The sequence below is a fragment of the Diabrotica undecimpunctata genome, chromosome 2, assembly GCF_040954645.1.
Source record: "Diabrotica undecimpunctata isolate CICGRU chromosome 2, icDiaUnde3, whole genome shotgun sequence".
Taxonomy (NCBI): Eukaryota; Metazoa; Arthropoda; class Insecta; order Coleoptera; family Chrysomelidae; genus Diabrotica; species Diabrotica undecimpunctata.
In genome coordinates, this window is record NC_092804.1 from 124,150,368 (window position 1) to 124,166,481 (window position 16,114).

The window sequence follows — 16,114 nt, forward strand, 5'->3', positions numbered from 1 at the left end:
GGAGGGTTTAAAATATTGACGACGAGTCCGAGATAACAGCAGTACTGACACAAGCATACTATAGTTATAGTATAGTATAGTATAGTGTTAGTAGCCTGAAGCAATTTTTAGATGCCATACTTCAGGGTGGATTAAATCCTACTTATTTACGCAGTGGATGGATAATTTTATTTGCTATACTAAGTTATTCGCCAAAGATGTCATTAATAAGGCTCGAGAAAATATCATTATAATATGTCTACCTCCACACTCAACTTAATATAAATATTCAAAATAGCTAACATTTACCATTGTACAATTTTTGCAGTTACATCTTATAGATATGGCCGGATCAGATACGGTAGGAAATCTAACGTGTGTTTTCAAAACCAAAGGCGAAGTGGGTTCAGCAAATTTAGCGAAAACTAGCCTAGAACAATTCTTCTTATGCCTTGTGGAGAAGTCACAAAAAGCGATTAAGTCTAGACTAAGAACTAATCCTTTAATATTCTTTCTGAAGGATGATCTTAATGTAAGCAGTGCATTAAGGTGAGTCATTTCCCTTTTAGAAAAGTTTAGTTTATGTTACATTTAAATTTAGTAGTATCCAATCTTCTACAACTTGGGCAATATTAAAGTTTACATTTCGGTTAACATATTAGACCAGTCTATCTGTGAATGAATAATTGAATTCACATAAAAATCTTATACAGATATCAGAAGGTTATAAAAAGTACATGAGGGGTACCTGATGACAAATCCGTAAAGACATACAGCTCATTTTGCTTTGTTTTTTTTTAAACAATCTTCTTAAGTGAAAAAAAACTATTTTTAGCCTATAAAACGTTTTTTTATGATTTAGTGCCACAATTTTGAGTAGTTTTACTACATGTCATTATATTGTTCACTTGAACTTCGTAGAATAAGGACGTATTCCGAACGAGTGCGAGAACAAATAGTGACAGTGACAAACAGTAAAGTGGAAGGGGCGTATCACATTCAGTTTTCTACAATGAACAATTCATACACACACAGAACACAAACAATCAGTGTCTATTGTAATATTAGAAGAAGTTGCAGGTAAGCAGCAGGTCCACTATTAACAAACATGCAGGAACATGTACCCAACTCCCCAACAATATTCGCCACTAGAATACACATCCGAACATGCACCAAACCACATATACTGGCAACCGTCAAATATACTCCTATACCAAACATTCCACAAAATCAATTAAATCGTCCACCACAATCACAATTTCTACCACAACCTCAACCCATTTACTACAACCCAAGCATCTCATCTACAGTAGGGCAGACCTCAAACACAAAGCTAAAAATAGCAATTATACATTCAGAAAACTCGGATACAGAGTCTAGCAAAGACGACTATTAGAAATCCAAAATAAAAACTCATGGCAAGTAGTCAAAAAACGTAAATTTACAAAACAAAATAATTATTTCAATTCTACAAGCTCACCACTTACAAAAATACAAAATCGATACAGTGCATTATCAAGCGCCGAGAGCCCTGAACAAAATGAAACAGGAAATACCAAAACCACCTCCAATATTCGTATATGGCGTCAAAAACTTTAAAGATATGGTCGATAACTTTGCATAAATTGCACATCTACTACTATACCAGAACTCTGACAAACGACACTGTCAAGATTACGACATATACAATAGATATCTATCGTAAATGTCTTATCACGGAAGAAGAAATCGTTCATCACACTTATCAAATAAAGAAAGAACGTGTCTACAGAGTGGTAATGAGACATATCCATCACTCTATACCCACAACAGTTATAACAAAGGATCTAGAAAAAGCCGGCCATAAAGTTTGTAATATAACTAACATTCAACACAGATAAAATGCATACACAAAATAGAAGTCGAGGCACCAAATAAGATCATATTATGATTATATTAATTATTTGATAATAATTTATTATCAAATAATCAATCATCCAATGCATGCGATGTCAAGCATACGGCCATAGTCAAAACATATTGCATTAAACCTCACTACTGCGTCAAATATGGAAGACAACATGATGCAAAGGATTGTAAAAAACCTAGAAACACTCCAGCTAAGTATGCAATATGCAAACAAGGTCACCCAGCAAACTATAAGGGCTGTGTAGTCTACAGGGACCTAGTAGAAAACAGACATATGCAAAAAAAGAGGAAACGCAAGATAAATGGCTCTTTATCTCTTTATAATTATATCTAATTACATTCTTGGCTTAGGTCCTTAGTTGAGTAATTTGTTTAAGTATATTTCATTTCTGTCTTCAAATAATAAAAAATGTTTACTTAAGATTTATAGGACACATAAATACCGATAAAGAAGATTTGCAAGTTTCTCTTTCGATGATGCGTTTTGGACAAATAATTAAAGGATATAAACCATCTAGTATACAAATAGAACATCCAGCCAAAATGACTCCTGAGAATAAAATAAGATATTTACAAGTAAGTAAAGGTATTCATTTATTATCTTTTGTAATAATAAAAAGTTTGGGAATATTCGCCAGTACTTTGATTTTATCCCGATTCCTATTTAGTTGTATTAGGTATTTCATATAGACAACACTCAACGTGAAGATGATTTACAACGTATGCTGTACCAATTTAATATAACCGCCAGAAAATTTAACTTGTCAATGTTACCAGAAAAGACAAAATGAATGGTTATAACAGCAAATTTACTAAGATATAAATTAGAGCTGAGAGGTCAGATAATAGAAAAAGTGATGGAGTAAATATCTAGGCATCACATTATCTAGCTATGAAAAGCTCGAAACAGAAGTGAAAGATCAAGTGAATAGAGCAAACAGAGCCGCAGGATGCCTGAATTAAACAATATGGAGAAATGAAAATATCGTGAAAGAAATGAAAGCCAGAATTTACAAAACGGTCATCAGACCAATAATGACATACGCGGCAGAAACACTACCTGACACAGAGAGGACAAAAAATGTTAGAAACAGCAGACATGAAAACACTTAAAATTGATGGTAAAACACTATGCAACAGAGCTAGAAGTATAGATATACGACGTAGATGCAAGGTGGAAAACATCAAGGACTAGGTAAGAAATAGAAGAGTAGAATGGAACGATCATGTAAGCCGAATGACAATAAATAGAGTAGTAAAGAGGACAAGAGACGGTTCCCCAATAAGAAGACGTTCAGTAGGAAGACCACGAAAACGATGGAACGACAACTTACTGGAGGCACATTGAAAAATAGGCAGAAACGTGTCTATATAAAAAGAAGGAGGAGAAGAAGATATAGACAACGCATACTTATCTCTGAAAATAATCGGATTGAATTCTAAAAACATTTTCACTTTCGCATAACTAGCTGGTCTTCACGTCTAAAATATATACAGTTCGCTATCATTTCGGATAAGGACTCTTTTAGCAAAAGGACTATCGAATGCGACACAATATTGTTTTAGGCATTAAGCAATGTAAGAAAGAAAATATGGGAAAAGACTTTAGAAAGAATGGACATGACTCTTCTTCTTCTTCTTCGTCTAGCCATTCACGTCCACATCTGAACATAAGCCTCTTCAAGTCTTCCTTTCCATTGTTTTTTATTGTACGCTACTTGTAGCCAATTTTTCCCGGCAGTCCTTTTCAGATCATCTGTCCATCTCATAGGAGATCTGCCTCTGGGTCTTTTGTGTTGACATGACTCACATCAACAAAATAGCCTAGAATGTGTTAAAGAAAGTAAGCAAAGATCCTAAAGAACGAAAAGGTATAAGTAACGTAACCACAAACAAAGCAAATTACCTTTTCGCCACACTATGTAACATCAAAGAATTACATGGGGACATACAATGCACGAAAAGCGGTAAATCCTGTTATAAGGGCCCCACTTGGATGATTCCTGATGATGCAATTGGGTCGAAACTTTTTTCAGCGATGTATCGATAAAAAATATTTTAGAGCTGATACCAAGAGACGACAGGCGTACTGTGAACCATATATCCGATGTATAGATGACTTCAAGGCAGTGGTCACAAATTGGATTAGTGTTGCGCACGATAGGTGAAGACATTTGGTCGGGACCTTCGTCTCATCATCATCATCCAGCCTTCATTTATTACGTCCACTGCTGGGCATAGACCTTAAACTCCTTCATTCTTTGCGATTTTGTGCTCTTTGATGCCAATTTTTCGTGACAAGCCTGATGTCGTCAGCCCAACGTGTAGGTGGTCTTCCTCTACTACGTTTGTCTGCTCTTGGCCTCCCAATTTGTGATGGTCCATCGTGAGTCATGCATTCTCGCTATATGGCCTGCTCAGTTCCATTTCAGTTCCACTATGCGTTCCATAACATCAGCAATACTCGTTCTTCTTCGCATAGGTCATGACCGATAATACGCATTGGTCAAATACTTTTCTTTTGAGTCTAATTGGTATGTTGGCCCTAATTGTGTCTCCCAGTTTTCCAAAGGCTGCCCACTCTAAAGTAATTCGTCTTTGGATTTCGCATGTTTGGTTATCCCTGCTGATTCGTATTTCATGACCCAAATATTCATATTCATGACATATCTGTGGCTTCTCCTAAATTATCTGTGATAAGGACAATGTCATCTGCGAAACGGAGATAGTAAAGTTTTTCGCCGTCTATTGTTACTCCTCTGTGGTCCCAATTGACCATCTTAAAGGCATATTCTAATGCTGTTATGAATAATTTCGGTGCCAATGTATCTCCTTGGCTTATCCCACGTTTTATTTTTATTGGTCGGGTTTTATCGTGTATCTTAACAGTCATAGTGGCATTTTTGTAAATATTGTAAATAAGTTCACTATACTTATGGTCAATCCTGCAGTCATTCATTGCTTTTATAAGACTGTTTGTTTTGATCGTGTCAAACGCTTTATGAAAATCTACGAAAGTGAGGACAAGAGGTTTGTTGTATTCTATAGATTTTTTAATGGGTGTCTTTACTGTATGGAGGTGATCATTGATACCATAATTTGAAGGAATCTTGCCTGCTCTCTCGGTTGATAGAAATCTAATTTTTTTCTCCAATCTTGATGTCACTTACCCAGTGAGGAGCTTGTATATGTGGTTTTACAGGCTAATAGGTCTATAATTTTCCAAGTCCGTTCTATCCCCTTTTTTATGAAAAAGGATGGTTGTAGTATTGTTCCAATCTTTGGGCACCTCTCTTTGCTGCACACATAGATTAAACAGTTTCCTTAATATATTTAATAGCATATCTCCTCCATTTACGATAGCTTCTATTACAATTCCATCCTCTCCTGGGACTTTGTTATTTTTCATTTTTTTTTAATGCTTGTCGAATCTTATCTACCTTTATCTCTGGCATTAGTTAGGAACCTTGATTCATGATCTTCTTTGAAATGGCGGTTTGTATTCCTGTTTGATCTTCTCGTACTTCTTCTTCTTCAAGTGCCGTCTCCATCAATGGAGGTTAGCGGTTATGGTGGCAAACGTTTGTCTATCTTCAGCTGTTCTTAAGAGTTCCTCAAATCCAAGTCCTGTCCAGTTTCTGATATTACGTAACCAGGACAATTTTTTTCTTCCAATTCCTCGCTTTCCTTCTATTTTGCCTTTTATTATCAACTGAGGGATGTAGTATTTCTCGTTGCGCAACAAATGCCCTAAATAACTGGTTTTTCTTCTTTTGACTGTTCTCAATAGTTCTTTTTCTAAATTGAGTCTCGCTAGTACTTCTCGTACACTTTCATATAATTCCTCGTAAAACTTTTTGAAGATCTGTAATAACTCGTTTCTACGTGATATTATTTCACTTTTGTTTTTTTCTTAATTTATGAATTTCGCATTTCCCATTAATTAGCTTTCTATGTAAAACTTTTAGGTTGTTATTTTCCTCTATAGTGAGTTTAATATTATCGGTTTTAAATTTCCTTAAATCGCTCCTGATTGCCTTCGAAACGATTTTATTCATTTCTCTTAGAGTGTGGCTGTTTGAATTCTTATCTCTTTTCATTTGCCTTCTTTGATCCAGCAACGTTTCAGTATATAGACTTTTTTACTCTTATGGACTCTTTTAGTACAGTGCACTCGGTGACTTTCTTGTAAGGTGTTTATGATGCAATTATTCAACGTCGTTAAAATCGTTCTCGGAAGTTTGATGCAGTAGTAGCTTATTATTGATAAGCCTGATATTGGTTGATATCTAATGGGGGTGTCCAGATACCATGAGAGTTATTTTTAATCATTATGTTCCTTTCTCTTTTTATGTTGATTTGGACTTTCGCTCGTATCATTCTGTGGTCACTACTTGCGGTGAACTTCTTGAGTACTGTTACATCTTTAATTATTTGTTTTTGTCACTTATGATGTAGTCGATTTCGTTCTTTGTTCTACCGTTTGGAAGCTATTGATGTTGAATAAATTATTCTGGAGTAGGAATCCTAGTAGCGTTTCTCCTCGGTCATTTCTTTCTGGGGAACCGAATTTTCCCAAGGATGTTTCTAGCTCTGCTTCTTTTAAACCTATTTTTGCTTTGAAATCGCCACATAAAATTGTGAATTGAGTATGAAAGTCATTAAGCGCAGTAGATATATCGTCATAGAACATTTCGATTTCTTCGTCTCTATGGTCTGTTGTTGGAGCGTATACTTAGATAATTTTAAGTTGATATCTACTGTTCATCTTTATAATAGGATATGTCACTGTAGATGATATACTTTGGATGTTTATTATCTTGTTCGCGTGGTATTTGTGGACAAAAAAATCGATGTCTCCAACTGATGTAGTTTCAGGGCCAATCTGATATAATATATGCCCTAATTTCAGTGTTTTGAAAGTTTCACTTCTCTTTCTAACTTCGCTGATACCTATGATAGCCCATTTTATTTTATTTATTTCAGTTTCCATTTCTGTAAGTCTCTCCTCGTATAGTAGACTTCTGGCATTGTATGTACTAACGTAAGAGTTATGGAGTTTTTGGGTTTCCGTATAGTCAGTTTTTTGTCCCCCTCAGAATCCTTGGGACATACTGATAAATCAGTGTGAGATAAATCTGTATTTGTTTTAAAGTCTGACATCGCGGGTTTAAGGGGTAGATTGCCATTAATACACCACACCTGCCAGACGGGTTGGTGAGTGTTCGCAACATCACAGCCAGTTAAATCAACTTGATTGTCGCCTGTGACTTTGTGGTACCGCACTTGTCAGAAATTGCATTCCTCAACCACGGGCCACTAATTACACAGCTGCTGACCTGTGTCATGTCCTCACTTGATCCGCGGGTACTTATTTCTTGTTCTTGCAGTACCGTCTCCTATCGGAGGTTGTCTACCATCACAGCAATCTTTACTTTGTTGGCTGCAGCTCTGAACAACTGTATTGAACTGCACCCATACCACTCCCTTAAATTTCGCAACCAGGAAATCCTCCTACGTCCCATATTTCTCCCACTTATTTGGCTAAGCCTTATTCGTACCTGTCCTGCATATATACAGGAACTTCCCTATCAACCATTGAAGGGGTTGAGGACTCCCTCGCCCAGTGTCTTGCACATAGTACTGAAGGACCCCTACTTAGTTCAGAGTTCCTCCTTTACGCAAGCCGAGACCGGCAGGGACCTACATCTAACAGTGGATAAAGTTGGTTGCACCATGATGATAAAATGCACGTAGACTGCTCTAGTACCAAACTTTTTAATTGAAACAGTAATCTGTATAAGGAAGATATGCGGGATAATAATATGTGCTTGTCAACTAATATGTGAGTCAAAAGAGATTTATAATTTGTTTAGTAGCGAAATCCTTTTATACGTATTAATATTAATTAAAAATTAACTTATTTTTTAATTTTTAATAAATTTTAGCGCAAACTTCAAGAACTAGAAGAGGAAAGAATACAGAATTCTATGTTACTCAATGTAGATCTTACGTCAAACGTAAATTCTGAACGAGCGGAACATCTCCAGAAAATCGTTAAAGATTATTTGAACAACCACATCTCAGAACTAGATATTATAAGGGTTGTAGATGCTTCCATGGTTTTTAAAATGTTCAAAGATTTGTATACCCAATGGGAACAAGAAAGACAAAAGCTTTATAAAGAAGCTAGTTTATCGTTTGGAAAACGAATTTCAGACTCGGAAATATCACTACAGAAGAAAAAGTGGTCTTCTAGGTCAAGCAGCACTATGGCGACGACCAAGGTAAATAAATTCGTATGTTACCATTTTCTTGAAATATACTTTTCTTTTATTCCTTGTATGTTGTTTACCATAAATATTGTCTATTACTGAATATGATAATTATTTTCTTCTTTTAAAACTAACTATCTTCTTATGACGTTAGTGGTCAAATTGGCCCATCTTATTCTATTCACTTCAGCTCGAAATATATGAGCTGATGTTTGACCAGTTCATTTCCTACGACAGGCCAGTACGTCTGCGTTTAGGGCCTGTCTTGCTCTCAATCTTGTCTTGTAGAATTAACTGTAGAAATTGGTAGGTATTATTTCGCATAAAGTAGCCGAAGTGAGTTAATTTTTTCTTCTTAACTTTCTTAAGATAAATGTTAAGAATCTTTCAAGACTCTTAACATGCATCGGTAGCACCACATTTCAAATGTCTCTAACCGTTTTATGGCCCCTTCTATGAGACTTCAGCTTTCTATTTCGTAGAGAAGGACACTAAAGATATAAAATCTAAGAATTCTTATGCGTATATTGATACTTGAAGATAGGTTACAGGAATTTTCTTAAGACCCAGCGGTGTATGTAGCAGTGATCCCAGATATCTTAATATTGCAGCATAGGTAACATATTTTTTCCAATTTTTCTAAGGGTGTATCTTTTATTGCCAGCCTTTTGTGATCAACAATCAGGAAATTAGGAGAATTTCTGTGTATTTGGTCAGCATAATTGACTGTAACTCTTCTCCAAATATTCTCCAAATATATGAAAACGCAACTGTGATAGTACAATTCATCATCATCATCAGTGGCATTACAGCTCATTATGAGCCAAAGCCTTCTTCAGAACAATCTTCCATTCGCCTCTGTCTCTGGCAACTCTTCTCCATGCTTTAACTCCGATGGATTTTAGATCATCCTCTATGTTATCTTGATACCTAAGTTTTGGTCTTCCTCTGGCTCGTCTTCCCACTGGTCCTCTTTGGTCGAAAATTTTTCTGATCGTTGCATCTTCATCTCGCCTAATTACATGTCCTATCCAAAACTTCTGTATAACTCAAAGTTGTAGCGGCTATGCCACAAACCCTGTTCTTGGACTCCTCCATATATTCTCCTTAGAATTTTTCTCTCGAAACTTTCAAGCAATTCTTGGTCGTTCTGTGTAAATGACCACGTTCCTGACCCGTATGTTAATACTGGTCGTATTAGTGTTTTATATATGGTAACTTTAATTTTTCTGGGTATTTTTGGGGCCACCTGTTTCCTCAAGCCATAATAGCACTTATTGGCAAACACTATTCTTCTTTTAATTTCTTCGCTGACATTGTTGTCTTTGATCAGCAGCGAGCCCAGGTAGACAAAGGTGTCCACACCTTCCAGTTCCAGATCATCAATTAATAGTCTAGGTATCTAGTAGCCTGATCTAGTACAATACATATACTTGGTTTTTTGTGCGTTTATTTTTAATCCCATTCTCAGTGCAGACACCCTTAGTGATCGAAATGCTTCGATCAGAGATTCTGTGGGCCTAGCAATAATGTCTATGTCATCTGCATATCCGACCACTTTTACAATATTATGTACGATAGTACAATTAGACGAAAATAAAAATCCCATCCCCATTAAGATAGGAATTAGAAAACGTAATATCTCCATACTGTTTAATCTAGCTCTAGAAGACGCCTTCAAAACTACAAATTTGTTAATATATGGCATCAACGTTGATAGCAACAAGTTAAACTACCTCACATTCGCTGATGACATCGTGATTATATAGCGAGCACGTTCGAAGAACTACAAATGATGCAGACAGCTCCCAATACGTCCCAAAAACTGAAATGACAAATGGGTCTAACAAAAACAAAAACAATGACAAACACAGACGTCCCAGACGTATAACTATAAATGACAGTGAGATAGAACAAGTCCAGGAATATATCTACCTAGGACAAATTCTGAAACTTGACAAAGAGTAGCAAAGTGTGAAAATTTTTAGAAGAACAAGACTGGCGTGGACAGAATTTGGAAAACTCAGTTGGATACTTAAGAACCGCAAAATACCTTAATACTTGAGAAGCAGTGTTCAATCAGTGCATCCTTTCTATCACGACATATGGATGTCAAACCTAAACATTAATCAAGGGAAATATGAATAAACGGAGAACGACTGGGTAAGATCAACAACAAAAGTCAAGGATATTACAACAAAAATAGGCAAACTCAAATTGAGCTTCACAAACAGAACAAATTGGAAGTATGTTGCTCAGAATAGAGATCGATGGAAGCAGTTCAGCAGGACAGTCATATGACCAATCCATTTTAACGACGAACAATGTAAATATAAAATGAGTGTAGCTGTCGTTACATTTCTAAGACTGAGCTGGCTATGCTGAGCTTGGCCATTCATAAAAAAATCTAGATTAAAATAATAGAATAGATAGAAAGCACAAGGAAGAAGAACCAGATAATCTATGAAAATTAGTCAATGAAAAAGGAAAGTAGCTAAAAAGGTTGACATGGTAGAAGAATATTTATTAAGCAGATCAAAATCTACAAATGGTTGTAGAGCCAAAAGAAAAAAACTTGATGATCAACCATGTGGAATAAAAATAAATGTTACTTAATATAATTAGATACAGGGATAATATTTATATTAATTCTATCAAACGATATTAAACGTTTCCAAATTATATTAAATTGTATCCACGAAGTAGAAGAGGAATAGCTATCAAATAAAAGAGACATATTACTATATTTTTAACCCGTAGCCGTAATCCATATCCAAATATAAAGCTCGAATTAATTGGAGTACAAGTTAAGAGGATATACAAATTTCCATAGTTCCCATAGTTAAGAACTTTCATCACAGAACATCTAGATCAAGATACTAAGGTAAAAAGCAAAATCGCAGAATGACTAAACATACTTGTTTTCAAAATGAGATCATTTTTTACAATAAGTTGGTAAATTAACTAATGTAGAAGTATTAAAATGAGTCAGCTTAAATATAGATTTTTATAAGCTTTCACGTATACAACTACCAAATATTTATTTAAAGGTACTGGTATTATTTTTTATGCCGAAATAAGTTAAATGCAAATTTATCAATTGTATGTAAGTTATATCGTACGGTACCTGTGGTCATTAATGGATATTTTTTCCAGTGTACTTCTTCTTCTTCTAATGGCGCTACAACCCTTTGTGAGTCTTGACCTGCTTAACAATGTTCTTCCATTCTGCCCTGTCGGATACTTTCCTTCGCCACTGCCTGATGTTCATGGTTTTAAGATATCTCTCTACGTCTTCTACCATCTTTTACGGGGCCTTCCTCTTGTTCTGTTTCCTTGGGGCTTCCATCTCTGGACTACTTCTACAGCTCGATTATCTGGCACTCTTTCTAGGTGGCCAAGCCAGTTTAGTCTTTGTGACTTTACAAATCTAACAATATCTATGCTCTGCATTAGTTCATCCAGCTCGTGGTTCATTTTAATTCTCCACAAACCATCGCTGCATTGGGTTGGTCCAAATATCTTAGTATTTTGCGCTCAAATATTCTCAGTGGATTTTCATCAGTGGTTGAGAGGGTCCACGTTTCACATCCATATGTGACCACTGGTCTAATTACTGTTTTGTAGATTCTAAGCTTAGACTCACGATTCACTAACTTACTTTTCATTAAGTCTTTGTATGCATAAAAGCACTTATTACCGCTAAGAATCCGTGCTTGTATTTCTTGACTGATGTTGTTGCTGTCATTTATTATTGAGTCTAGGTAGGGAAAAGTGGAGGCATATTTGTAGGTATAGTTGTCTACCTTTAGATTCTCATGTTGATTCGATTTTGTGCACTCATATATTTTGTTTTCCTTTCATTTATATATATATATAGACCAAACGTAGCAGCTTCTCGTTTCAGTTCTATAACTTTTTCGCTTAATACCCTTTTGTTGCGGCTTATTATGGCAACATCATCCGCATATGTGCATATTTGCATTGATCTTGTATTAATACAGTCGTTTATATCCAGTTTTCTAACAACAGCTTCTAAAGTTAGATTAAAAAGTGTTGTTGATAAGGCATCACCTTGTCTAACTCCATTTTCAATATCAAAGGCCTGCGTCATATCTCCATCTATTCTCACCATAGCTTTGATACCCTCCAGAGTCATTCGTATAAGTTTAACCAACTTATTGGGTATCCCTATTGGGTATTTCTAAGGAAAAATCTCGGGAAAGAGAAATGTGGGACGTAGGAGGAATTCCTGGTTGCGAAATTTAAGGGAGTGGTACGGGTGCAGTTCAATACAGTTGTTCAGAGCTGCAGCCAACAAAGTAAAGATTGCTGTGATGGTAGCCAACCTCCGATAGGAGATGGTACTGCAAGAAGAAGAAGAACATAGATAGTTGCTTTAACATCTTTTGTCGATCTACTCCATCAAACGCCTGTTTGAAATCGATATACAAGTTGTAAATAGGTATGTTATATTCACATTTTTCATGTATACTTCTTAATATATGTATTTGGTCTATAATTGACCTATTTGGTCTGAAGCCACATTGGTATTCACCAATCATCTCCTCCGAAAACGATTCCAGGTGGCTGTATATAATTCCTGATAATACCTTGTAGACGACATTTAAAACTGTTATGCCCCTATAATTTTTGCAGAGTCGTTTGTCTCCCCCTTTGTACATAGGAAGTATGATTCCTACTTTCCAATATTCTGGGATGACTTCTAGTGTCCATATGCGGTTGATTAGTTTGTGGATACGCCTCCATAGCTCATGTTCACCGTTCTTTATCACTTCTGCAGTTGTTCAATCTATGCCAGGTGCTTTGTTATTTTTTAGATGTTTTATGACGTTTATCGTTTCTTCCAATGTTGGTTGCTCAACTAGTTGTTCTGCTGTGTGGTGAATTATTTCTTCATCTTCGTTTTGTTCTTTTTCTGAGTTTAACAGCTCTTGAAAATGCTCCTTCCACCTTTTCATTATTTCCTCTTTCTCGCTGAAATTGCCCCATTTTTGTCCTTGCCAACTGTCATGTATCCTTGGGTGTACTGCTTAGTTTCTTTAAAATTTTCTAGTCTCTCTTCTGTTATTATAATACGTAATTTGTTGTATTTTTCTATTCAACATTTCTCTCTTTTTCCTTCTACATTTTCCAGTGTACTAAAGTATTTTGAATCTATGGACTGTTTGAACAGCGCCTGTTTACACTGGGAGTGGATAATAACATAAACTGAAGTATTTCTCGACTAGTGGTTATACGATTACTGAGAGACCTGTCTCAATGCGAATAGATTTCTAAGTATTTCTTAAGACTGGCAATGCGGTGTCTACACGTAGGTTATGTACGCAAAGACACACAAAATAATTAAAGAAATAATAAGAAAAATATGTGTGGAGGGACGGAACACGTATTATTTGTGATATTTATTGAAGGGAAACAGATTAACAATCGCATACTATAACTCATTCTTAAGAAAAAGTATAAGGTGAAAGAGATGTTTCCTTGTTCGAAAAATATTCGCCGTTGGACCAAAATACGAAAGTAAAATAACTTTTTCATATAACAGAATATCGTGAAGCATTCAGTTTGGCGATCCTAATAACGTAGATAATTCTGACATGGTTCTTCTTCTTGATGTGCCTATCCGTAACGAATGTTCGAGATCATCATATATCATATACTTTCTTTCTAGCTTTCTCAATTCCTTATGACTTTACCAAGCTTCAATATACATATTACTTCAATTTTAGGGTAATTTATTAATTAATGTCAAATTTTATTTATAGATATACACTTCACGTCTTATACTTACAGCTAAAGTATATAGCTATATATAAAGCTAAAATCTAGCTTTGAGGATAAAGTGCACAGTTTCTTTTACTATGCTTGAAAAAAGTCCGACTGTATAATCAAGCTTTATATTTTTTATTTATGGGTATTTTAGATTTAATTGAGGAAATTTTCAGATTCTTTTTTAACCTTCAAATTTTTTCTTTAAGCATATACATGTTGTTTATGCTTTGTTAATTCTTCTCGTTCTTTCTTAAGTTTTTAATGTAATTTTATTTACCACTCGACAACTTCCTTAACTGTAATATAGATAGATAATTTCATAGGTGGGTAAAGAAAAGCGACGAATTAAAAAGTCTAAAGATGCTTCCGTGGATGAAAAGTTATCAACGGTAGAAAAAGTAGATAAGCAGATTTCAGTACAATCATTTTTTGATTCAAGAGTTAAGCCCTCAACATTGAAAATAATAACCAGTCAAGATATATGTAAGTTTTCATTTACGTATTTATATTACTTATCTATATCAATATTCCTTTCCAGATGGGGGATTGTCCTCTCCGAATATATTTTACTGTTCAAATCTTATAAAATTGTACTTAACATGTAGCATTTTTAAAATCCATTCTGTAAAAAGTTTTAATTCACGTATTTTAAATTCCGTTTTGTATAAGATTTTAATCTACGCATTACAAATCTTCGAAAAAAGAAACACTTGATTTTCGAACGGAAAGACATACTATGAGTATTTGTTTATACAGTCTTAATTACATCGAATAAATAGCTTTCTCTCTAAATCTCAACAGTTGCTATAATCATTTCATCGTTGGTTTTAAACTGCGTCTTAAAAGCGTAGATTGGAATAAGCAAAATTGAATCAGTTTTTTGCATTGGAAACTGTCGCTAAGAGAATTAAAAGTTATTATAGACATTTGCCAGATGCCCTCTGCAATCGCAACTAATCGCCTGCGAGGTAGAAATGAGGAGATCGTGAGAATCGACTCGAGATTCAAGGTTAAGACTGATTAAGAGGTTTATCATCAGAGTGAAAAATTTTTCCTATCATTCCCAGTTAAGCTTTTGAACAAGCCGGGGGTCTGCCTTTGTTTCGCTAAGTACTGGGACTTTGTCCCTATATTACCAATTTCCAGAATAGTCCATTAAGAGTCAAGTAAAAATTTCTGTCTTCATTTACGCGCCAGAGATGTATACTTTTTCCATTGTCAATTTGCCAAGCGTCGGCTTTTGAGGTTCTTTGATGTCGATGCCGACCATTGGCGTGGAAATTAAGAAAAGGGATCAGTTATCAAACGCATATTTCAAGAAAAATCATATAATTTTTATTAATTTTTACATAATTATATTCAGGAAAATTTCTCAATTTTTGGGCAGAAATTGTTTAAACAATTTTTTAAACAAATTCAAAATATCACCTTTTGTGCTCCAAAAAATATTTTTTAGGTTTTTGGGTGACTCTAAATAAGATCTATGTCATTTTTCTCAAAAGTTAATAGTTTTGGAGATATAAGCGATTTAAAATCCGAAAAATGCGATACCTAATATGCATTTTCGAGGCTTGAAAAATATGTAAATGAGTATTTTTGAGATTCAAGAGTATCTAAACTAAAGTATCAACATTGATTTTGGTGAGAAATCGGAGCAATATTTTCCGTAGCAGAAAAAGGTGATCTTTTGAATTTGAATTGTTTCCGGCAAAAATGTCCGGCACCCTTTAACCTTCGATTTGTTTAAACGGGGCATTTTTGAATAGGACTCTTCAAAGGACGGAATCAGTTTTTTTTTCAAATGGGAGCGGGCTCACAACACCGAATAAATAACAAATTAATTCTTTCAAATTAAAGCTTGTTAATTTTAGTGATTTATAAGAATATTGGACTTATTATTTAGTTTTTACATAAACCGTAATATTTTTTTACAATTATCTGTAAATAATGGCTCATTCTGTCAGAAAATTTTAAAACATTGTCTATCCAGCAATTAAGATAGTCAACTGAAATTTAATTTTTAAACACGGCCTACTGTTAATGCACAAACAGGGTGAATCTTCAATATTTTGCTTCGAGTTAGAGATATCTGAAAAAGTTATTTGGAAAAGATGTTCCAAATATTATTTTAACCCCACATAACAAAGTTTTATGTC

At 35.0% G+C, this 16,114-nt stretch overlaps 1 protein-coding gene across 1 annotated transcript in view; it reads left to right on the top strand.

Moving 5' to 3' along the window:
• LOC140433435 (uncharacterized) overlaps positions 1-16,114 on the top strand; it is a 67,001-nt gene that overhangs the window by 32,229 nt on the left and 18,658 nt on the right. The window contains exons 5-8 of the mRNA XM_072521440.1: positions 308-528; positions 2,310-2,463; positions 7,836-8,174; positions 14,282-14,441. Coding sequence (XP_072377541.1) covers positions 308-528; positions 2,310-2,463; positions 7,836-8,174; positions 14,282-14,441 — 874 coding nt within the window. The remainder of the gene's footprint in view (positions 1-307; positions 529-2,309; positions 2,464-7,835; positions 8,175-14,281; positions 14,442-16,114) is intronic.